Source organism: Halichoeres trimaculatus, unplaced genomic scaffold (assembly GCF_033239565.1).
Source record: "Halichoeres trimaculatus isolate MK-OKI-2021-1 unplaced genomic scaffold, fHalTri1.1 fHalTri1_scaffold_10, whole genome shotgun sequence".
NCBI classification, from domain to species: domain Eukaryota; kingdom Metazoa; phylum Chordata; class Actinopteri; order Labriformes; family Labridae; genus Halichoeres; species Halichoeres trimaculatus.
The window spans coordinates 25,867,972-25,892,261 of record NW_027437187.1 but is presented as its reverse complement, the minus strand read 5'-3'; the positions used below and the strand labels follow the sequence as shown (position 1 = coordinate 25,892,261).

Sequence of the window (24,290 nt, the reverse complement as noted above, 5' to 3'; positions counted from 1 at the left end):
GTGTAACCCTCCATACAAACAACTGTCATCAAGCTGGAAAAATACCCCAGAGAATTTAAGGTCATGTCAGCAGTGTGGGGGTGGCTTTTTGAAGTAAAGTGACTGAATACCTCATCATACATTAATGAAATCCTCGCCACGTCAAATTAATTAGTTGTCATGTGTTCCTCTGCGGCTGTCAACAGTCACCATTTGGAGCCTGGAACCTAAGTAATCAGATTTCACATGTCTGAAAGTGCTAAAAAGGTAGAATGACATTTTCACTTCTCACTTCTGTTATTTCCTCCAGACTGACAGGAGAGAAATGAGGTTCAGCAGCTTGACGTTTGAAGACTCAGGGATGTATCAGTGCATAGCGGAGAATGATCACGGAGTCATATACGCCAATGCAGAGCTGCGTGTGTTTGGTGAGTCACACTTTGGCTACAGACGCAGCACGAATGGCTGCATCAGAGATTTAAAGGTCACGTTTGGAGCTGACTAATTGGAGCTTGTTAGGACTTCTAGTGTTCTGTATCATATTTTTTCATGAAAAATAACCAAGATGAGGAAAAACAAAAGAGGTTCAGCAAGTTTCCATACATGTTGTTAAAGGTCCCATATTATGCTCCTTTTATGCATTTTAATATGGATCATTGATGTCTCCATGAAAGGGTAGTAACATGTTTCGGTCAAAAAGCCAATAAATCAAGCACAGCAGTATTGTTTCCAGGCTCTCATAGCCCCTCTGTTCAGAACAGTCTGATTTAGTAGACGTGGCCTTCATATGTAAATGAGCCACCGCTGATACCATCCCGCTCTTCCGTGTCACTGAGAGCGGCGCCACAAGCTCCGAGTGCACAATGTTTAGAAAACAGCAAAGCTCATTTACCGTAACATTACAGGCTAACCACAGCTAAAGTTAGCATCCTGAAGCTAACACAGAGACAGGGGGACACTGAGGAAAAGCTCTTACATCTGCTCCACAGCACACAGCATTTAAAATACTCACATTTTCAGGGTCCCAGGTTTGTTGGCGAATGGTTGCTAATTCGCCTGGATTCAGGACCAGTCTATTTGCTAGCCCTCTGTTGTACTGTTCAAAGTTGGAAAAGCAGTCAGCCGTGAAGTGACTAGCACACACATGCACAGTTTTACTGAGTGTAGCTGGCACATTTCCTTGATAAATTAACTCTTGCCACTTAGTCTTGTCTTTTTCCGAGGTGGGAAGCTTGTGCATGGAACTTTGTAGCTGTTTACAGCCAAAAACAGAGCAGTGATGGCCATTCAACTTTGGCATTCTCCTCCCCGCTGTTGGAGAGATTTCTCTCCAGCAGCGGGTAGGGGAGGGGGCAGGGAGGGGGTTCGGGGGTTTCTGGTCCGTTGGACCAATCAGGTCAGACTTGCCCCTGATTGGTCAAAAAAGGAAATTGCTGACGTCAGCAAATCCCCAAAATCCAAACAGCTTGTTTTAGGTCAGGATTTTACATTCACAAGCACTACTAACTACAGGTTTTGTCATTAAATAACACATTTTGTGGGCTGGGAGGAAAGCCAAAGACCCACAAATTTCCCTTAAAGACTTAATAAAGTGATTTTTGCATCATATGGGACCTTTAAGTCATTCAAAGCAGCATGCACACGTGATAAGGTTTTATGAATGGAAAATGTGCTAGAAATGAAGCATACCTGCTGTTGATTAACATTGATTAACTCAGCTTGTGATGAATAATACATTCTGTCCCTCCTCAGCATGTGCTCCAACATTCAAACACAACCCAGTGAAGAGAGTCATGGCAGCAAGAAACCGCCGGGTGGTGATCCAGTGTCGACCCAAAGCGGCTCCAAAGCCAAACTTCTCCTGGAGCAAAGACACTGAGCTGCTGTCCAACTCAACCAGGTGAGCAATCAGTTTAAAGACGTCCCTCCTCTTTTGTTTTTCCGATGTGTGAATCTTTGGTGGATATTTATTCAGTCAGAAGCCTTTCAGGGTAAATTGTCCCACTGTTGTAGGGCTGTAAATGTAAGTGTTCATCAACCTCTTTCTGCCGTGTCTGTGTGACACATCTGGGTCATAATAACTTAAGGACAAATATCTGAGGATATGCCAAAAAAAATACAACCGTTTAGTGATTTTGTGAATCCAAATGAGCTTTGGATCTCCAAAATCTACTCTACATGCCTGAGAAGTCTTAAGAGTCGAGCTCCGCTGTCTGTCAGCGGTTGACATTAAGCTCATTCTGAAGCTCATCAGCTTTTACAGACTGGGTGTGTAAACCCCCTGTCTTATGCACTGCTCCGACTGAACACGCCTAATCTTTAAGTTGTAAGACCCCCAGTGCTTTCCTCCACCCTACACACAAGCATACACAGACACAACCATACACATGCACGATGCTGGAAGATGCACAGAGGAGGAGAAGTGGCAAATTACCATGCAGCATATGCCTCCTAATGCTCTCTGCAGCGGCTGTCTGGGGGAAAGAGGGTGTGTGGAATAGTGACGGGGCAGCTGGCGTGATGCTGTTTGCCATGCATGGATCTAAAATATGCAGCAAATACAAATCAAACATCATTGCATTGCACTTAGTGCAATTCAATCTTCTGCCTTGCTGTGCAGCTTCCTCTTCTTTCTCACTCCCCTCCTTGAAAAAACCAAATAGCTATTACAGAGCTGTCATCGCTTTTAATCATTCACACACCCCATGGAAAAACACACACTGGACTTTTGACCTCCATATTGCACTGAATATTTCATAGCATGTAGCTCTTTCTTCATCAGAGTGTGAAGACTTAATTTCTGTTACTCCTCAGGATTTTCATCTGGGAGGATGGGAGCCTGGAGATCCTGAATGTGACCCGGGCGGATGAAGGCAGGTACACCTGTTTCGCCGAGAACGACCGAGGGAAGGCCAACAGCACGGGGTCTCTGGTGGTTACAGGCAAGCCTCTGTTCATCGCTCTTCTTAAACCTTCTTTTCTTGTGATGTCTCCTTCCCTGTCAATCAATCCTGCCACTCTCTGTCCCACCAAACAAACCTGACCTTCGAGTGTCCTTGCTGTTGTTGAATAATTGCCCTCTGAGCAGACTGCTGGTGGAGGTTTCAGTTATTCCCTAAAGGCAAAGGCGAGAGGATCTACTTCAGATCAGATGTGATGAGACAAGGAGAGAGAAAAATGAAGGCTGTAGTGATAAACTTTTCAGAGGGTTTCACGATTGACAAACAGTTTACAGTGATTTGTGTGATTTTGCTCGTCATTCTTTTTTCATCTCGGGCTTTCTCAGCTGTCAACAGTTTTTTTTATTTCATTCAAGCTCCGGCTGTTCTTCTTCACGGCTCTTTTCTGCCCTCTTCTGGACATAGCTCCACGTTGCACTATCCTGACCACACGCACAAACACACCCTTTGGTCAATTATCCTCTTTCCACTATGTGACTGTTCAAGAATCCCTCACATATTCAAGTTTATTCCTCAGTTGAAGAAAACACTTAATAACCTCAATAAGCTTCCAGCAGCTCAATGACCTCCTTTTCCACATCTCTAACCCCTGCTGCTCTTATGTTTGTCCCCAGAGTCCACAAAGATCACCTTGACTCCAGCTAATGCTGATGTTAAAGTAGGTGAGACCACCTGGATGCAGTGTGCTGCATCACATGATCCCTCACTGGACATCACCTTCATATGGTCTCTGGACGGCCGAGTGATTGATCTGCACAAAGAAAGTCAACACTATGAGCGCACTCCGGTGAGACATGCACATGAATAATCAAAGTCAAGCTTTACAGCTCGAACATTTTCCAAGAGGAAATACTTAGCAGGGGTTCACTGAGGTCAAATCAATCTCTGTTGTACATTTATTGGAATACCTGAAACAGAGCAGTTCAGCCCACTTTAGGTTAATATGACCATAAAAGTCGTTTTCACATCCAGCCCCTATGTGGAGGAGTTCATTTTATAAGAGTTTAATAGTAATTCCAGCTAACAGTCATTACTGTTGACATGACCTACTCTCCCTGGAGCAGCTCTAACCAGAAGTTAGTGGTTAGCATTTCCCATTTGTCTCTGTGCCTGCTCGGCAAACAGCATATTACAATCATGATTGATGTCGACCAATTTTTGTACACAAGGAGGATTTTCCCCTCGTAAAACTGGAGTCTGATTCTACCTAATACTGTCTGTGTGGTTCTCTTAAACCAACTTTAAAGTAGCCGTGTATTTTCTTATTCTGTTTCTGTCCTGTGAGAGCAAAACCCAGAATGATGTGACGCTTAAAAGAAGTGTCGGCAGCTAGCTGAAGGCTACGTCTAGATATTTTAGTTCCTCTGGTGGTGAAAGATTCTTTTAGGATACTTCATCATAATATTTTCTAAACATGATTTAAGGCTCAGTGAGGGATTACTAAACATTGTGATTCTGCTACACATGTGATGATAAAGCATCGCGTCATGATGGATGTTATAAACTTTGGTCTGTGTTCTTTTTGTGCAGAATGGTAGTTCAAACGGCGAGCTGATGATCAAGAAAGCCCAGCTGAAGCATGCTGGACTCTACACCTGCACCGCACAGACCCCCATTGACAGCGTCACCGCTTCTGCTCACCTGGTTGTCAGAGGTGAGTCATAAATACACTGTAACAAATTAGTGTAAATATACAAAGGAATTTAAACGGTAAAATCCTGTATTGTTTAAATACAGCACTGTAAAAAATCTGTTATTTAGTTTTACTGTACAACTCTACAATTTCATTTAGCAGCCGCCAGTCGGTCCATGAGTTGGAGCACAGGCAGCCGTTGCATGTCACGTGGAGCGCAGCCTGTGTCCTTCACAGTGTAACATCGCAATGTACAGCAGGATCTCATATCCACTGCATTTCCTCCTCGCTCACAGTTACAACACACCATCACAACAACAATTATGTTGCTGTAAAATAACTGTGAACTAGAAAAGCCCTCAGAGAGCATAGACCCCCGCCAAGCATATTATGATTGTCACGCAACACTTTAGTCCTACTTTAATGTTATACTCCCTTTCAGCAGACTGTCTGCTACAATTTGGTGTTGGTTGCAGATTTGTACAATAATTTGTTACCTGACAGTGACAATTATAATGTCCAAGTACATATTTCGTATTTTGGATCTTAGTATCCAGAATATTGCCAGGATCTGAATCATACTTTTACATCAGTCAGAAGTTATCCTGACCTTGTCTTGTGTTGTTTTGCAAAGCAATCCAATGATTGATCGTGGAGTTATATACACATATGATGAAAACGGCCCTATCTCACAATGATAAAGAATCCTTTTAAAAAATCCTGCATCCAGACGGTGATCCAGATCACCTGCAAAATTTAATTACTTCTTCCATATCCCACTTTGGACATTTCCTGAAAATTTAATGAAGATGCATCTGTAACTTTTTGATTTATGTTGTTCACAGACAAACAAACTCTCCCAAAAACATAATTTCCTTGGCAGAGGTAATTGCTAGCTGCAGGGTTGCCAGTAATTTACTGCTGTTTCTCATTTAACTGCCGTAATCTTATACAGTATCATACTGTAAAAATAAATTACATTTCATGCACTGTCAAAGAGCAGGAAATTACTGGACATTTCTGCTGCCAGTATTTTATCGTTATTTTAAAGTTAATTTTTGTACAATGTAGTCCATACTTGAAAACAGTCATAAAAATCAATCAGATCTTTTCTGAGCACACCTCACTGGCTCGACATTGTGATGCCACTTCTTCCCGTCCACTCATGTAGAAGGATAAAACAACATTTGCATCTCTGTGTAACAACAATTGCTCTTGTGTTGAGTCTGAATCTGATCAAACGTTCCCGCACATGCCTGAAATTCCCAGTGTATCAGACAGACTTGGACTTTGTGAGTTATTAATTTATGTGTAATTTGCACAGAACAATAACTTCAAAGCCAAGAGTTTATTGTAAGAGTCTGTGAAAAAGAGCACAAGACTTTTTAATATTGACCAAGCTCATTAGATTCTGCCCCGCTAGGTGAAAGTGTGTGTGTTTGCAGAGAAACCGGAGAATTGAGACTCTGGAGAGAGATAACACTAGCACATAATGTTTTTCAGGGCATGTTTGGAAAAAGAAAATCTCCTCTGAGAAAACAGAACAAAGACTTTTTTCCATCAGATTATCTGTCAAGAGTGAGACTCCACCTGATTGAAGAAATTACGGCCACAAAGTTAAATAAAGAAATGCAGGGTGAGATAGTATCTGTCGCCCTGGAGAGATCCGCCTGTCTGCTCGGGGATGCAGCGCCCAGACACCAATAACTGGCTTTCTATAAGGGGCCTCGTCTGTGACACTGTTTCAGGTCATGTTGACACATTGCAAATGAAGTTAAACTTATTCTGAGAGCAGCCAGGGGGAGTATTGTCAACTTTTCACAGAAAAAGTTTTTCACATGGTCACAAGCTGTGTTTTTTTAGAATCAGCACTAGATTTGATTAAACCTCGACTGTCAACAACAAGTCTATCAAGTTATATGTCAGCCCCCTTCTAAAGAAACACTCCACTGAGAGCTCTGGCATTACACAACAAGTGCTTTCTGGTTGTGTAATACTTTGGATGAGTATGAGATGACTGGAGTGGCAGAACATCATACATCTCTTATCTTTTCATCGCAGTGTTTTGATACGGAGTGCTGCTGATTTGGTCGATTGTTCCTCCTGCCACATCCACATATCAACACTCGTTGAATACACTCAGCCAAAATTCCTCACTGCTCTGTCTGTCATTTACTGTATTTCACCTCCCGAATGATTCACCACCCTCCTCTTCCCGATGAGTGACAGCTTAGCCTTTACAGCCCTCCCTCCCAGGTCTTGAAGCAGGCCCAGAGTGAGGCGGACAAAGGGTCTCTTCAGATTGCAACCCAAGAACTCGAGCCGTGATCTGGATTCCAGTGATCCTTGCTTTGCCCTGAGTGTGCTGCCATCACTTCCTCTCTCTGTGCATGCGCTGATAGATAGCCAGGTGAACGCGCAGCAGCTGACTGTGACGTTTTTCCCCACAGTGGAATCAAAACACAGGGCCCTAATGGAGTGCCAAATGCCAACAGCTCAGGCTGCAGGGAAGGAGGGATGAAAGACAGCCATTAATCATGTCAGATGAGGAAGCAGATCTGCTGGAGGAGAATGTATGAGCTAAAAAACAGAGCTCTGCACCTGTAGACTGTTATTAGTTGGGATTTGAGATAGGTAGCAGAAGTGTTTTCATATGACGGCTGCTATTTTTGTAGTGTTATGTTACAGTCCTTCCTGATAGGATGCTGGAATGAGGTCTTGTTAATCTAGGCGTCTGCAGATGAGGAAAACGTTTTATAAACTTCATGAATTGATGTTCCTGTAACTGAGTAAGTACATCAGTTTAAACACCATGACGCCATCACGTTGCATGAACCTGATAATATTTTCTTGATGTTTCACCTTTTCATTTGGAGTAAAAAATCTGTCATTTTTCCATGCTTAGCTTTTCTCTCCTGACTCCTAGAGGAAAAGCTTAAGGGCTGTCCACTTTGGGCTGTTTAATCGCCTTACATGTCTTGGCTCATATTCATGACTTGGAAAGAGTAAATCCTGGCTGATTTCAGAAGCTGTGGGTTGGGAGCCTAACCCTCACACAGTCTGGGTTTTCTATTAGGACATTTTTATGTTCCAAAGGAAGAATCAAACGGAGCAAGAGGACCAAAAGAAACATTGGATTCAAAGCTTTTGCGTTAGCTTTAGGTCAGTTATGTCAATGGTTGCTGAGCTTTAATGTGTTAATCCACAAGCCTTTTAAAGAAGAGACTATAAAAGGAGAAATGTAAGGGCGTTGATGTGCTCTCTTGGGTTACACATGAGTCAAACAGAGGTCTCTTTGCATTCTGGTGTTGAGGATAAAGTTATTACAGGGCTCGGGACTTTTGCCAAGAATTTCCTCATGAGCTTGAATAAAGATAAAGCTCCTTTAATAACTTTCTCTCTCCCCCTCTCTTTTTCTCTGTGGCTACAGTTTTAGAGCAAGTAGGACACTCACTATCTGCCTGAGGGACAAGCCAAAGTGGGCACTTGTGTGATTTTAAACTTGTGAACTTGAGGCTAAAGGACAGTGTCACATGTGCTTTTCACCCATCAACCAACACCTTTAGCCTGTCTCATGTTCCTTTTTTTTTTTTCTTACCCCAGGTCCCCCGGGTGCCCCAGGTGGGGTTCGAGTGATGAACAAAACTGACAAGACTGTGACACTGCAGTGGAGCCGCGGAGCAGACAACCACAGCCCCATTTCTAAATATACCATCCAGTACAGGGACTCCTTCTCTAAGGATGTTTGGAAGACCGCCACTACATGTGAGAATTCCACTGCACTGCTTGGTCAAATAAACACTGTTAGTTTAATGCTGAGCTTGCTCTGGTGTAATAATAATTTGGGTCATGGCACATGGAGATACTGTTGGACTACATGGTGGTTCATGTCTCTTAAAAAAGGCTGCAATATAATTAAATCCACCTCACGGACTTAAAATACAAGAATGGCTCCGAAAATAAAGCTTTATTATTATTTTAAGAACTCTTGAGTTAAACTGTGGGGCAGCACAACCTCATTTAACAAGGTTTAAACAATGTTTAACATATTGTATCAGCATAATAAAAAAAAATCTGTGTGTCTCCCTCCAGTTCCTGCAGACGTAGAAGGGAACACAGAAATGGCCACAGTGATGGATCTGTTCCCCTGGATAGAGTACGAGTTCAGGGTGATCGCCACCAACACTCTAGGGACAGGAGAGCCGAGCAGTCCGTCGCCTAAAGAGAAAACCTTAGAATCAGGTAAGATCTTGTCCTAACTTTGGTTTGAAGGGAGTGTAACTTGAAAGGTCACAGAGGTTCAGTCCCCACAGTCCAGCTTTCCACTCTGCTTTTATTCTTCATAATTCCATTATAGCACTGTTTACATATGCTAAGTATCCCTGTTGAAAAGAGTCAGCAGAAATCCCATCAGTCTGTACTTCCTACAGCAGGAGCATGCTGCCAAACTAACCACACAAACCCCTACAAATGAGCACTTTGCTGAAACTGTATACTGAAATTCAATTATAAAATGGAAATCACAGGCCTGCAGTATCCCTCTTAAAAAAATAATCATCATTTGAGCGTGAGCTACTAGACTCAAGGCAAAACAAGAGAAACTTTTGCCTCCCTGCCTCTTGATGGGCTGCGTTCCCACACTGACATTAAGGTGTTGCATTTGGCACAGAAGCAGACATTGATATAGTATTTGCAGAGGAAGGATGTTTCAGTTCGGCTGCCAGGGATAGGTTACAGCCTGTGTGGGTTGGCGTTGTTTGTGTGGATTCTTAGCATGTGGGTTTCAGAGTTTTGCTGTTGCTGTCTCATTGTTGTAGTTCCTGTGGTGGCGCCCTCGGACGTTGGCGGGGGCGGAGGGAGCAGCAGAGAGCTGATCATCACATGGAAGGTAGGTCTGGACTTTCCGCTGTGCACAGGGGGGAACAGGGTCACGAGCTCATGTAAGAGCTCTCAGGAAGGAGACACATGCTGCTGTTAGCTCACCTCACTTTGATTCCAAGAGGCGGATTTTTCATTATATGATATCAGGATAATAATAAATCAATATGAAAGTGATGCATTTAGAATAACCTTGATTTAATAAAACACTCTTTGAAACAAAAACAGCAAAATGATTAATGCAAGAATAAAGTAAATGACACTGAAACAAAGCAGAAATGTTATTGGATGTAATGCGCCCTTGTATCTGGGGGGGCCGTCTAATTGAATGTTATTAGAATAAGAAAAAAAGGGTGACTCACTTTTATAACCCTATTTATATCTGTTACACTTGATAAAGAGGAACTTTTTTTAAGGAAAAGCAGCCTTTGTAAAGGCAAAAGACAAATGTTTGCATGATATAATTTGGTTGGGTCAGGAGTAAACAAAGATGGATGTATGAAGCTTGTATAATTTGAGTGGTTTCAGTGCAAAATGTTGGAGCATGTTTAAAAGATAATATTAGGCTATTAGACTGCCTTAATAATAATCCCAAACTATGAATATCAGCAAGGTGTGGAGGTGCTTTAGACCCTCATAACAATGACTGCCAGTATAGAAGCTATCAAATGTCACTTTGTTTGCTGGGTTTTGAAGTATTTGAAATGTCAAAGTTTTAATATTTTTAATGCAAGTTTAGAGAAAACTCATGGATTTGCAAGATTTAAAATTCCTATCTCTAAATATGACAAAAACAGATCTTTGGTTGGCTTAGACTCAGTGGTAGAGTTGTTGTTTCTGAATTCGATTTTGGGAGTTCAATCTCAGATACTACACTGTAAATTATTCAGCACCTGACAAAGTTTAAATTCTAAGATTTAGATGTTTTGGATAATCATCTTTTTTTAAAATCTATTTTTCTTATCTCTGAGAAGCTTGAAAATTAACATGAACGTGTCTTTTCTGTCTCAAAAAGTCAGGGGATCTCAACAGACAGCTCTCTTAACCAAAACTCTTATCAATATGAAACTTGTTGAAGATATGTTCCAAACACATTTTTACCAACTGAATGGATCAGACTTGTACAACAAACACATGTGAAAACAATGTGGAAGAGACAAACCACAACTCCTCCTACAGTGACACATCCTCAAAACCATTTTCTGTGCAACAAATTACAAAAACTACATTTTTGCCTCAAAAACTGTTCTTTTTTATTTTCATTTTTAAAGTTATTTTTAAATTTATTTTTTTGGCTTTTATGCCTTTAATCAGAGAGGATAGGACAGTGGACAGACTAGGAAACAGGGTGAGAGTGGGGAATGACATTCAGAAAACAGGCTACATGCTGGACTTGAACCCAGCTTACCCGCTGGGTGAACCTCATGAGGCGCAACCTGGAAAAAGACAAAACACCTTGGTCACACTTCTCCAAAACTTAGTCATTTTCTATACAATTAGTGGTATTTTTCTTGTCCCAAGACATTAATGTGCTAAAATTAAGACTTTTTTGTAATGTACTGTCAATGTGTCAAAGTGTTGGCAGGACACCTAACCTCAAACACAGTTCTTAAACGTTCATAGAAATCAATGACAAGTTGAAAGATTTGGGATGATTTGAAAGTATGGCAGAAAAAAAAGTAGCGTAGAAGACTTTCAAACATATGGAAACAATATCACAGAACAGACTTGGATCAAGTCAAACCACTAATACTACTTTATATTAAAAAACAGATATCACTATCAACAAAAATCAATGCCTGGGCCGGAGTATTATCCTCCATTTCCTCTATGCAACCATTTATTAACAAGCTTTTATCAGTAAATTACCTTTTGTTTGGCTGAAGCATCGGCTTCAGTTCCCAGCAGTGGTTAGCAGTGACTAACGCAGGCATGTCCTACTTGACATCTGGTGTGTCAATAAAGTCAGAGAGCAGACAGAGGAAAGCAGGCTGCTAGACTGATGTTGAGAGATAAAGTAGAAGAGAGTCTTAGCTTTCATTTCACTGAGAAGCATGAAAACATCGGTGATTAGAAGAATGTGGCGTGAATAGAGATATGCAAGCTTGATAAGGTGTCATGTCACATATTTTCCACATTAACGTCACTGATTGATATTTCTGTCTTCAGCCTGTACAGCCTCAGTACTACTATGGACCCAACTTTGGCTACATCGTGGCCTTTAAACCACAAGGCGGGAATGAGTGGATGAAAGTGACGGTTGCAGATCCCCAGGCCATGCGTTATGTCCACAAAGACCCCAACATCCCTCCATTCACGGAGTACCAAGTAAAAGTCAAAGCGTTCAACAGCCAGGGAGAGGGACCCTTCAGCCTAACAGCTCCCATTTACTCAGCACAAGATGGTAAGCACTGCAGAGATTCACAGCTCTCAGCCATGAAGAGTAGAAAGGAAATGAGCCAAAGTGATCCCAAAACAATGTCACAGATTAGCCTGAATCACAGAGAATGAGGAGCTCTTCAATATTCCAACACTCTGCTATTTCAGTCTGTCAGTGTCAGCTACTTATCACTGTCGCCGTGCTTTTCAATGGAGGAGGATCTTTTTAATAGAAGTTCTCATGTAAAGTAGTGAGGAATTTTAATACCCCTTGAAAATGAACCCCCATCTCTCTGTCTCACCATTTTTCTCTCCTGTGGGGGGATTACCATGATCTCTGTAGCATGAACCAGAAAGCTGATAATTCACCCAAGGATGCAAAGCATTTAGCCTAGTTATTAACTTCCACTGACAGACAGTCGAGATAACCACCGGCAATCTACTCATGTTGGGTTATGGAGATGCGGTTTTGTGGCGAAGCCTGCCGACTGCGCTGCCTCTAAGGGTGTGACAGTGTGTGTTAGTGTGCTTCCAGGTTTGTTTCTGTGTTCAGAACAGAGATAGTGTTGTTGGTCCAAGGCCTAGTGTGGCGATTTAACAACAGGGACAGTTTCTTGGCACGGACAGCGTACACATAGTGGGTAAGTTAGCGCATAAGTCACTGAAGGTGTCTGATGTCCCGGTTCGAGGATGTGAGCCAAAAGAGATTCCTGTCTTCTTCACTCGATTCTAACGGTGATTCATTCAGATGGCTGAAATGGAGCTGCAGCATCAGTAAGACCAGCAGACACAAACAGGGAAGGCTTAGTGACTTCAAAGTCTAAGTAATGGATCCATTAGCATTGCTGAATGCATTCATTCTTATAGAGCATGCTGTGTTTGCTGTGTACGCTAAAAATGCATTTCTGATGGTCTTGTTTCGTTCTCCTTTTCTGTCCCTCCTCAGCTCCATCTGAAGCTCCTGTTATCATTGAAGGCAAAGCTCTCTCCGCTACAGAGGCCAGTGTATCGTGGATGCCTCTCCCACAGGGCAATGTAGATGGATACCAGGTGAGTGGCCATAGTGGCATGTTTAACCTGCTACTGTGAACAACCAAAGAACTCATTTTTGACCTGTCTTGTTAAATATACTATAAACCAGTTAAGACAGCTCCTGTTTTAACCCACCCATCGCCTCACCTGTGTGCTTGTTCACCCTAGGTGAAGTACTGGAGGAATCAAAAGGACAGTGAAGGAGAAGCCCAGAGAGTGGCGGTTTCTGGCAGGGACAACCACACCAGGTTTGATGGTATGAAGCCAAACTCCTACTACTTCATAGAAGTCCGGGGCTACAACTCTGCAGGATACGGGCCTCCCAGTCGACGCCTTCAAATACTGACCAAGAAACCCCGTAAGTTTGGCTTTGCTCACGGTAAAGCAGATAGATTCAGTGGTTGGATCCTGTTTTTTTACTGTTTGAAGCTTTTATCTGGGTTTTAATCTTTTTTTCTTTTGATGGGTTATAAGAAGGTTAAACATGCTTTGTTTCAACTTGTTCGGCTTACTGTTATTTACTTAATGTTGGTGTTGAGCCCTTTATCGATCAGGCCCTATTCTGAAGGGTCTTTCCTAAACAAAACAGATAAAATTGAAATTGTAGTCCCTTTGATTGAGACCTCATATGACAGAAAGGATCAATCTGTGGTCTCTCCACAGCCAATAATATCCACCGAGTGTGACATGGTGTGAACAGACACCCACATACTCTTATTTAAGTTTCAATTTCACATCCTCATCCTTCCAAGTGTGCTACAGAAAAAGAAAACAAAAATGAAAAATCCAGGAGAGGAACGTTCAAATCTTGTGTGTTATTACATCAATAACAATACATACTAGCTACAGTTAAAAGAAGTTTGACTGCCAAAGTTAAAATTTCAAGGGTTTAAGAACAGCATCTAATTTAATTTTTGGGTATGCCATTTACCAGTTTTGGCACTTTGGGGGGTAGTTAAGGGGTTAACCAGGCCTCCCTCACACATTGACAGTGAGTCTTAAATACTGCTGCTCATCTTTCTGAGCAACACAGTGATCACAGTCTAAACTTTGAAGGAGTGACTACAGCGCTGCAGCTGTGCACATGATGAAAAGCAGAGGAAAAATTACTGAGCCCTGAGGAGAACCAGCATCAGACTCCAAGGACTCTAACATGCAACCATTTACAAAAGCTTGGGGAATCATGTCAAAGAGTTTGAAATCAATGATAGAATTGTAGAAAAGAAGATGAAGAAAAAGCTGTGCATCATCAACTTCCTCAGTCAGCTTTTATCTGTGAGGGGTCACCTGAGTAAAAACCCCTTTTTGTTTCATCTATTTCAGTGCATTTGTTATCCGAGGTTTATTGTTTGGACTGGAGTCACCTTTTAGGTTGGGATTACTAAATCTACACAGATTGTGGCAAAGGATGAAGCTAGGTCTGACAGTAAACAGAGTCAGCCTGTGTATTTACAGCCTGAAGGGATGAAAAGCTGGCCTCAGGTCAGGTTTTTGGGGCGGCAGTGGCTCAGTCCGTAGGGACTTAGTTTGGTGATCAGAAGGTTGTTGGTTCAAGCCCAGGTTCAGAACAAGATTGGGAATTGGGCTTACAGCTGGGGGTGTTGGTTTACATTCCTGAGCACTGTTGGGTTCCCTCGAGCAAGGCACCAAAACCCCTCAACTGCTCAGGTGTCCACCGAGAGTGCAGCGCCATCACTCTGACCTCTCTAATTGTTGCATTTTTCTATGCAAAAGTGCTGTTTGTGTGTGTTTGTGTGTGTACATATATAGCATGATTCAGAGTGTAAAAAGCAGAATTTCCACCAAGGGGAATAATAAAGTCAATCTTCTTCTTCTTTGACTGTTCTCTCCTCTGACTTTGTATGACGTGTATGCATTTATTTCAAATGTTCAAATTGTACTTTCTGACACTATTGTTTACATTGTTTGTGTTTCTCTTACCAGCTCCAAGTCAAGCCCCAAAAATAATTGGTCAAAAGTTCAAGGGCTCATCCATAAATATTGCCTGGGAGGAAATGGAGACGATGTCGAACGAGTCATCTATAGAGAATTACAAAGTGAGTTCAGCTCTGTATTAACTTATTTGTGACATCTCAAATCTCTCTGAAGTGATACAGTGCTGTTTTTATTGCTTCTTATGTGTGCAGGTGCTGTGCAGAGAGGAGGGCCTACCCATACCCACCCTTTACAGCACCTTTCGACCATCCATAGACCTCGTCCTCAAGCCAGACAAGACCTATACAATAGAAATCCGAGCGCACACTGCGGGAGGAGACGGGGCCGTGACGAAAGTCGTCATCCCAAGCACCCAAGGATACAGAAGTAAAAAGACACTTTGTGAAAGAAAAATTAAATTTTTATGGTTTATGTCTCGTGTAGTACGTAGAAAGGACAGTATAACATGATTAAGTTGCTAATCAAGAAAAAAAAGAGTCGCTCTTCCATTTCAGTTCTGATTCCCCCTTAATGATGAACAGAATTTAGCTCAGCATCAGTGGGAAATCTCATTGTGTATCATTTTGCTTGGCTCAGTTTCACGTATGTGAAATAGAGAAATAAAGAAACCCCTCACATATTTAATCATATTTGAATTCCATAGTGCTGAGGTAACACACTGTGACTGTTGAGTCCCAGCCTGTCATTTGTTAGTGAGATTAGAGCAGGTTCAGAGTTTGCACCAGGTTATCCTTTGTCACAGCTGAGGGTTCCCATGAGCCGAGCAGAGCTGTCACTTCGGGTTTCATACCTCACTCTGGAGAGCTGAGATGAGAAACTTTACGGTTCGTGACTAAAGCCTCGATGGCCCGCTGGCTCCATCCCCTCACCGGCTGATGGACTGACAGGTTGGCCCGCTGAGTAGAGGAGGCCTTAATCCTCTGTAATTGATCTTGATGAGTTGAGGAAACCCCTCCTGTGGTTCTCCTTATCCCTTATCATTCAGTCCAGGCCCACCTGACAGCTTGATTTCACAGAGTGGAGGATTTAAGCTGTGGGGGATTTCAAATGCAGGGCAGTGACAAATGGAGGGGCATTTAAGGTGATCTCCTCATAGATGGAGTATAATATCACACTTCACCAAATACGGTGTCCAGCTTGATGGATGAGTGCTCGGGGCTCTGGGAATTCATGATGTTCAGCACCAACCCTGACTGCCATGTCAGTAATTTTTAAAGCAAGTCTGATGTGCCTGTTTCTGTCTTTCTCTCAGGTGGAGGTGTCATGGCTGCCCAGTCCCTCAGTGTCCTCCTCCTGCTCCTGATGGCTCTCCTCTGCCTGAACCTCTGAATGTAGCGCCATCTTTGTCTTCACTTACAGTGAAGGAGACTCTTAAAGGTTGACGCCTATGAGGACTTTGGGACTCTTTCCACAAACTTCTGGTTCTGCCCTATAAACCCGGGACGTCATATTCCAACTCTTTCCCCTCGTCTGGAATATGTTTGTGGAAATGGAAAAAAAAAATTGGAAACGGACAAAGACATCCCTTATTTATCCACGAAAAGCCTCTCTGGAGGAGTGTCAAAGGAGTTCTGTCAACTTTTTAAATATGCCTTATGTAAATGACTGCACTTATCTTTCACAATAACTTGTTTGAAAATGGATCACAACTGAGAGTGTGAGCAGCACACTTTGAGGAGGCTTGAGCTGAGTCTTTTTACATCACGAAGCCGACATTTCCCGCTCTGATTGGAAAAGTAGGCTTCAACTGATCCCTGATATTCCAGTGCATTCCATAGTACAAAGTGAACAACTTGCTGTGAAGAATAAGTGTACTCGTTTATAAAAAAAATGTCTTTTTGTCTTTCTTTACTTGCAGTTCAGTGGCATTTTCTTTCCTTTTTTAAATGAAGCACACCTTTTGTTACAGATACAGTCAAAGCGAATCTCATCATTGAGTTTAGAGATGCTGACATAATATGTAACCAATAATTATGTTTTTTATTCTAACATGTTATGGATGTTAGTCAAAGAAAAATTTTGGATATGCAAATAATGCTGATCTCCAAATCACAACATGAGCTCTGTTAATAGAAAACCACTTTCAGAAATGTGTGCATGTTAACATTGTTAGGAAGAGGGCAAAGTTCAGCAAAGTGAAGGCACAATGATCCATGTTTACAGAGCTGAATGTAAAGGGAGAGAACAGAACATATCAAATGAGCAATCTTCAAATGCAAACAGCAGCAAATAATGTGTGACAGTGACACTTATACCTGGATCATGTTGGTGCATTCATGGAGGTTTGATCTCCTGGAGGAAAAACTAAATTCAATCTAAAAGACTAACTTTTGTTTTGACTGTATCGTTAGGACCTCTGTGGTACCACTCGGTGCTTTGTAAAGAATGTTGGCATTTTGTTTCATGTAAACATTTTCATTTCTCTTTTATGGCTTTGTGTGAGAGTCTCTATTAACAGTCTCAGTGAACAGTAGCGACGCTCATGCCCTCCAATAATTGTGCAATGTTCGACTCATCTGTTGCTACTTCATATTTTCTAATAAGACAACCTGCCTAGCTCCTTTAACAGTGATCTAGTCTGTTCTGTTTTTAATTTCTCTGGTATAAACAGAAGCATAAACAAAGCCATCCATGTTAGCCGTGGGGTTTTTCTAAAGCTCTGCTGCACTATATTTGTCTTTTTATTAACGTGTTCAGAGATATATACACATTTTAAACTGTTGTTTTCTTGTTTATTATATTTGTATGTCATGTCCCACCTCTAGCTGGACAGTTTAAAGTTGATTTCCCTCATATGGAGGAACCATGCTGTGTTTTTATCTCCTCCCATTCATTTCTCATGTGATGATGCTGGCCATGCTTCAACATTGTGACTATATCAAAATCCACCACAAAGTGCTTTTCCCCCGTTATCCTTCATGCGACAAATCATAAAAAAAAGAGTTGCCAAATGCATGAATGCCTTGAACTTTGACATTTTGGACGAAGCAGCGGCTCTACATTTTAACATGCATGACATTGGAGACGAAATGGTACATTACTTTGCAACAAATCAACTTCATAGCGACTTCTCTCGGCTTCATATGAAATACATTCCATTCCTGAGTGACATCCCTTTACGTCAGAGAGTGAGTAGATGAAAGCCCAAAATGTACATTAGCTGCTAAGCTTCATTCAGCCAGTCATCTCATGTGAAGCCTCGGGGGAGACGATGATTCTTGGGAGAGGAAATCATAAACTGACTAAAGGAATCTCACTCATTAAGTTCAGAAATGGTCCTGCTGACTCGCACACATGATGGTTTTGGATTTGATAGCATCACTGGTGTCAGTGGCGGCATGTTTGGCTGTTAGCTGAAGTTCAGCGCTGTGCTGGACTTGGACGGCACTTGTGAGGGATAAAACTGGAAACTCTCATTGGCTGGAAAAGGAACAATAAAAGTGTAGTTAACTATTCAAGTAGTTGTGTGTTTTCTGTCATTCAAACCATAGAAAGCCTGACTCATCAAAAATGCCAGGAAATTCCTTTCTTTTTGGAACTGAGATGTTTATGTTTAGCATTTCATTTTTCTTTTTTTTTTTTTTGTGTCACATTAGATACTTTTGGCGATTTTGATGACTTCAGTAGTAAAGCTTTTAGTAATTATGCATTCTTTTAATGCAGAAAATACATATTTAAAAAAATGAGGGACAATTAAGATGCTCTTCTAAATGCAACATTTTGAAAATTAGCTCAGTCAGGACCACTTTGTCAAAATAATCTTTATTAACTTGCACGGTTTCATTCGGCGGTATGGTTCTGGTTCAGCCTGAGGCAGGAAGAACACACCTCCCTGCCCATCATGAGCCATAATGAGCGGCATAAGCAGGGAGAGCAGCAGCAAAAATAAAAACCCAGACAGACCAGGGCAATTGACATAAATGCATTGATAGGAGGAGCTGGGGTGGAGGTGGGTTGCAAAATGCCATCAGAGGAAGCAGGAAGGAGGCTGGGCTGGAGCTGTTTAAGTAGCCCGCCCTGAATGCAATTTTCCAATAGGAGGTGGACACAGGAGTAAGCCGAGCCATCAGCTGATCTGTAACGATGATGGCAGCTTAGCTGTTAAAGCTCTACGTCATGGCCTACCTGAACTAACGCTATGCTTGATTAATCATTTTCTCTGGGGAAAAGGGTGTGAAAGATTTCATGAGAGGAAGTTAGTTAGTTTTAAAAAGGCCAAAACACAACTTCAACTGCCTGTGGTATAATCATCCTCAAGGGGGTTAGATTTTTTTTAAAACATTAATTTAACAGTTTTTTTAAGGAAGCTATTTACCATGTTGATGAAATAGAGGTATTTGAATCTCATGTATGAAATGTAACATGATGGCAGTAAAAGGTCGAAGAGATTTTTTTTGCACATTTGTCTTTGTCAGCTGACAAGGTCTGAGCGTCAGTTGATGTATTTGTCAAGGTGAAATCAAAGTCAAAAGAGAGGCACAGATTCAAAGATGTCTGAAACCCAGTGTAATTTTTCAGCAGTCAGTCTGAATTTGGATTCATGTCATCTTGATTCATGTCATCTTCAAGTGTTAGTTTACTGTGTTTTATTTAGTCCAAAGTCAATACAACCAACCACATCTTAAAGCACTTTATGCTCTCATGAACTGACAAACTTTATGGAGATGCAGATTTCTTCCTCCAGTAGAGATTAGCACCTGCCCACAGCACCAAAACTATAACAAAAAGGTTTGCTAACCATGCAAGGGAAGTGGCCTGACCTGAACCTGATAAAGAATCTATGAGGTATTATTTGGTGAGAAACAACATTTCAGCACTCACTCATTTTGGCTTTAGGATGGTTATTTAAGACTTTCAGTATTAACTGCTTTTGATACATAACCTGAAACACACAAAGAAATATAGCACCATGGACTAACTTCAACTTTCCAATCAAGTATGTGTTACAGATCTATAAGTCTGTGTGTAATTTTTCTGTTTTGGAAAGAAATACCTGTCTCTGTGAGAAAGCCAATCTTTTCCAGCACCAGATCTATCACAGAGCAGATCTATCAATGCATTTTAATCTGCCCTCCATTACAGAAAAGGACGACTTTGTACTTGTCTAGATTTCCATCCACAAACAGCTGCTGGACTTTTGTCTCCTATCAGGTATCCTGCAGATGAAAAGCAGATTGATATCACCTCTCTTCACGGATTAGGTTGGACCAAATAAATCAGATTTTAGATTTCTTCTCGTGCTTTAGGCCTTTCTCTGTTTCACTCGAGGGCCGCCAGAGAAATCAGCTCAGAAGGAGAACAAAAGAGAAAGATACATTTTCTCTCTGAGGCTTATCAGTCCAGTTTATAGACTGTGAAAAAAGTTTGCTCCTAGGTCATGTGACTGTGTAACGCTTCAACACAAAAACCTCAGACTCATTGTGACAGTTAATGTAAGAACATTTTATTTAAGATCAGACTATAAAGTAATAATATAACAACTATTTCATTTACAGTGATTGACAGGAGGTGAAAAAAACACTCCTCCTAACCTTCCAGTGCGTGTGTTTTTGCAGACAGGTGTGCAGTCCCAGGACAGATTGTGCTATTGTCTTTGTAAACCTACACCTGTTCTTTGACAGCTCAGACAACACAAAACACAGTTGTAAGTGCTGCACGGCAGACTAAAGCAGACCGCTTTGCTGGGAGAACTGAAACGTGACGCCCTGCTCTGAGTGCCTGCAATATGTCATGCTGTGTCAGGCACTGAACCCGGCCTGGACTCATGCAGGAAGGCTTTATTAGTGAACGTCTCTGTGCTGGTGTTGTGTTACAGGCTGGATTTTAGGCACAGAAGGGCCAGCATCCCCTTGAGAAACGGGTCTTACTGACATATAAGCACTACAGAAAGTGAACCAGACTAAATTAAACCCCAATTTATTTGATTTACGTGTACTCTTTGACACAACACTAGAAATACAATAAGTGCTCTTGTCAGCTCTTGTCCCTTATTTGATTACATTTATAACCTTTTGGTGTCATAAAACCCTAGCAATTAAGTACTGATGAAAATACTTCAATAGAGATCATTTTAATATCACAATTCAGATTGATATATTATCATCAATAAACATGTAATCCTTTCAAAACTGATAGGAGGAACAACATAATGTGGATTTATAAGCTTTCTTAAAGGAGCTTTGAGAACTTTCTGTAATCTGTAGTTTTTTTTTTTCAGGGAGAAGGACTATGTTTCCCATGAGCACTATCACCCACTGTAGTAAGGAAGTCACTCTTAGAAAGGTGTGCATTTGATCGGGAAGCAAATAAATGGAGAGCAGGTTGTCTTTTAAAGACTACTTTTCTTTGTTCAGCACAACTTTTTTTTCAGGATGCAAAGTGATGAAGTGAGGTATTTATTTTCTTCCAAAGTGACAAGTTAACTTTGTAAATTCAATTGATACCCTTTAGTACCCAGCTAAATTTAGTGCTACTCACAAAGGCCATGTCCACACGTAGCCAGGAATCTGGGAAACCATATATATTTTCGTATGTTTAGGCCTGTCGTCCATGTGAAGCCACAATTGTGCATTACTAAAACTTTTCTGAAAACTCAGGCCAAAGTGAAGATTTCGGAAAACACACTTTATGGTTTCATGTATACGTTGGGAAATTGAGTTTTTCGTTCACAAACGTTGCAGCTTAATGACAGGGGCTCATTCTGATTGGTTTTTCACAGGTTATACGTCTGAAAAACACTACCGAATATGGGTTTAGCATGTTTTGAGCCACACATATCAGCAGTTTTCCCCAGTGTGTGTGGATGAAAGTATTTTTAATAGAATGAGGGAGGGGATATTTGTTTTTGAAAAATGCTGGCTACGTGTGCATGAGGCCTAAGATGTGTCTGCAACATTTAAAGTTAAGGAATCCTGGTTATGTTCTACAAGTGCTCATCTACCTACTCCAACCTCACCAAACAGAACAAACATAACCTCTCCCTCTATTTTATTGACAGACTCTCAAGTTTAAACAGACCACTGCAGAATAACTGCTCAGTTGTTGAACATTATTACAAACAGCTTCACCTGTGTTTTAGCCTGTGCTCTGTCACTCTCATGTTTTGCCTTCTTTTGCTTTCCTGTCCCTTTTCTTTTTGATAGTCCATCTCTGGTTTCTGCCATTTTGACAAAATAAATAAGGTATCTTTTTAAGCATAGAAAAGTGATGTTAGTCTTTTCTATAAACAGATGGGCCGGGTTGTCCAAAGATACCTACTGTGAAATAACAGATTTTGGTGTCAATAATCTAATTTTAAATAGTGGATTATGGGCAGGTAAATATACAAATGTGTGCCTATTTCATGATCTCATGTTTACTCCTCACAGGGCCTTTAACCTGGCCTTTTTCATTTAAATCAAAGTGGTCCCTTGAAGTGGTCTAAGAACTTAAGCGCCCTCTGCTGGCGGGAGTTGAAACGCTCTTAGGGTTCAAACTACTTACAGAGCTGCAAACTGCTCAAAAAACACAAATAAGAACAACTGACCAAATTACATACATTTTTTTTACAAATCCAACATCGAATTAAAGTGGAGAAATTTCTTCTGTCGTGTAAACAGGGGGTGAAGAGCCTAACAGCAGACGGGGCAGCAGTGAGTCAGCGGGGTGAAGTTTTCTGCTCTGACACAGATCGACACCTCATCTTTGTGGAGCGAGATTTGGTGCAGCCCCTCAGCTCAGCAGGAGCTACGCAGACCGGTCAAACTTTCACTCACGCTTTCATGTGTTCAGACTTGTACAAAAACTTTGTCCTAACTCATTGTGCCGCGCAGGAAAGCTGCCTGCGCAAAGTATGTGCGCCGACTGTCCAACTACTTCGGGCAAAGGAAAGGAGCCAAACTTCCAACCAGGCGGGATGGAGTCGCAAACAAAGCCGGAGCCGGGTCGCAGTAGTGGAGGAGTTTGTCGGGGAGGATGCGGGCTCTTGCTGTCCGGGGAAGAGCACTGCTGTGTGGACGCGCTGCGCTCGGTCACCGATGCCCTGGAGGAACGCAGCGCGATTTTGGAGCATGAAGCCCGGATGGCGAAGCTTAGGTGGAACCGGAGGGAGCAGTACCTCTTGGCTCAGGTGTCAGCTCTGCAGAATGAGGCCCAACTCGCTGCTCTCCAGTACCAGCGTAGACTTCACCAGTACATGCTGCACATCAGCAGCATAGCAGAGCAAGTCACCGGCTTTTACAAGGTAAGAAAGATATTTCAAGAGTGCGTGTGCATGCTCTGCTCCTAAACTTGACACACTCCTGTTTGTTTGTTGAATTAGGGAGACTCTAGTGCAAGTTCTGAGCAGCAGAGCCAGCCACCAGAGACAACAACATGTGCAGAAGAAGAAAAACTTACAACACCTGAGGTAAGAGAAGCACTCTCACTTCTCATAGCCTTTAAAACCTGGAACTTCTGGCATTCATGGCTCATTCATAAAAGCTTTAGAACATAAACTGGGTTGTTGCTTCTCCAAAATGCCCAGAGGCAGCAGTGTTTGTGCACACCAGGAGACACTTCCTCATGCTGTTGATATAAGGATTTGTTCGAGTGTTGTAAAGAACACCAGAGCCTCTGTTTTTCTTCCTCTCACTCTGTTGCTGCTGTTGCCTCGGCTCAGGTTTAAGCAGACAACTCTTAGTATAAATATTGACTTTGGGATCACAGTATATGCTGTGGGATGTTTACAGTCTGTATGTGAAGACAGTTTATGTCCTCACACTGTGCTGTTTGTCATTTGGTGTCTTGTGGTCTGTTCCGATCAGTGAGGGCCTTTTTTATTGTCCAAAGAATCTGTTACACTTAAGACTTTAGAGTCATAAATAATAGACTCAAATGTTTGATGCAAGGTCTTGGATATTTCTGACATCTAAGGAGAAATCTGCTCATTCCCTCATGCTTTATTGTCTTTTGTCCATCCTGTGTCCTTCTGAAATCCTTCTAAAGTGGTCTTTGTTCCTTCTTGTGTCTCAGCTGGTTTGATGTCAGGGGTCTGGTTAGCGTCCTGCCTTTTTTGGAAAGTTTCAGGTCAGAGCAACTTATCATATTTCACCAAGCACCACTGCGTCCAGCTGTAGTGACGCACTGCATTGAAAAGAAAAGAATCGCATTGTGGAAGCTTGCTATAGAAATATCAGCTGTCACATTTGCATCATAAAATGCATCATGAAATATTGTCTTTTCACTCAAACAGGATGTAAGTGATTATCTTTTAAAGAACTTCTATACAGAGCCATGACCCTAAATGGACACTTTCACATGAGCTTTGCTCATACTTGGAAATTAAAAATACCAAAGGATATAAAACTGTCCCTTTTGGACTTGTGAACTTGGAGTAAGTGATAATCATCGCCTGTTTGCTTCTTGGCTTTAGCATAATCTGGGTCTAATGGGATAAACTATTTGGACACATTTCTAACTGCTCCTAGAGTCTTTGTTGTTGCCGGGAACAGTTT

General features: G+C 41.7%; 2 protein-coding genes across 2 annotated transcripts in view; both read left to right on the top strand.

Moving 5' to 3' along the window:
* Positions 1–18,276, top strand: part of cntn1a (contactin 1a) — a 77,289-nt gene extending 59,013 nt beyond the window's left edge. Inside the window, exons 12-25 of the mRNA XM_074677074.1 lie at positions 290–407; positions 1,732–1,879; positions 2,794–2,921; positions 3,554–3,726; positions 4,470–4,593; positions 8,176–8,337; positions 8,665–8,814; positions 9,390–9,460; positions 11,620–11,854; positions 12,776–12,879; positions 13,030–13,219; positions 14,806–14,918; positions 15,009–15,183; positions 16,070–18,276. Of these exons, the coding sequence (XP_074533175.1) occupies positions 290–407; positions 1,732–1,879; positions 2,794–2,921; positions 3,554–3,726; positions 4,470–4,593; positions 8,176–8,337; positions 8,665–8,814; positions 9,390–9,460; positions 11,620–11,854; positions 12,776–12,879; positions 13,030–13,219; positions 14,806–14,918; positions 15,009–15,183; positions 16,070–16,146 (1,968 nt within the window). The 3' untranslated portion in view covers positions 16,147–18,276. The remainder of the gene's footprint in view (positions 1–289; positions 408–1,731; positions 1,880–2,793; positions 2,922–3,553; positions 3,727–4,469; positions 4,594–8,175; positions 8,338–8,664; positions 8,815–9,389; positions 9,461–11,619; positions 11,855–12,775; positions 12,880–13,029; positions 13,220–14,805; positions 14,919–15,008; positions 15,184–16,069) is intronic.
* A 4,193-nt stretch (positions 18,277–22,469) lies between these two features.
* LOC141796396 (PDZ domain-containing RING finger protein 4-like) overlaps positions 22,470–24,290 on the top strand; it is a 157,566-nt gene continuing 155,745 nt past the window's right edge. The window contains exons 1-2 of the mRNA XM_074677480.1: positions 22,470–23,038; positions 23,117–23,203. Coding sequence (XP_074533581.1) covers positions 22,649–23,038; positions 23,117–23,203 — 477 coding nt within the window. The 5' untranslated portion in view covers positions 22,470–22,648. The remainder of the gene's footprint in view (positions 23,039–23,116; positions 23,204–24,290) is intronic.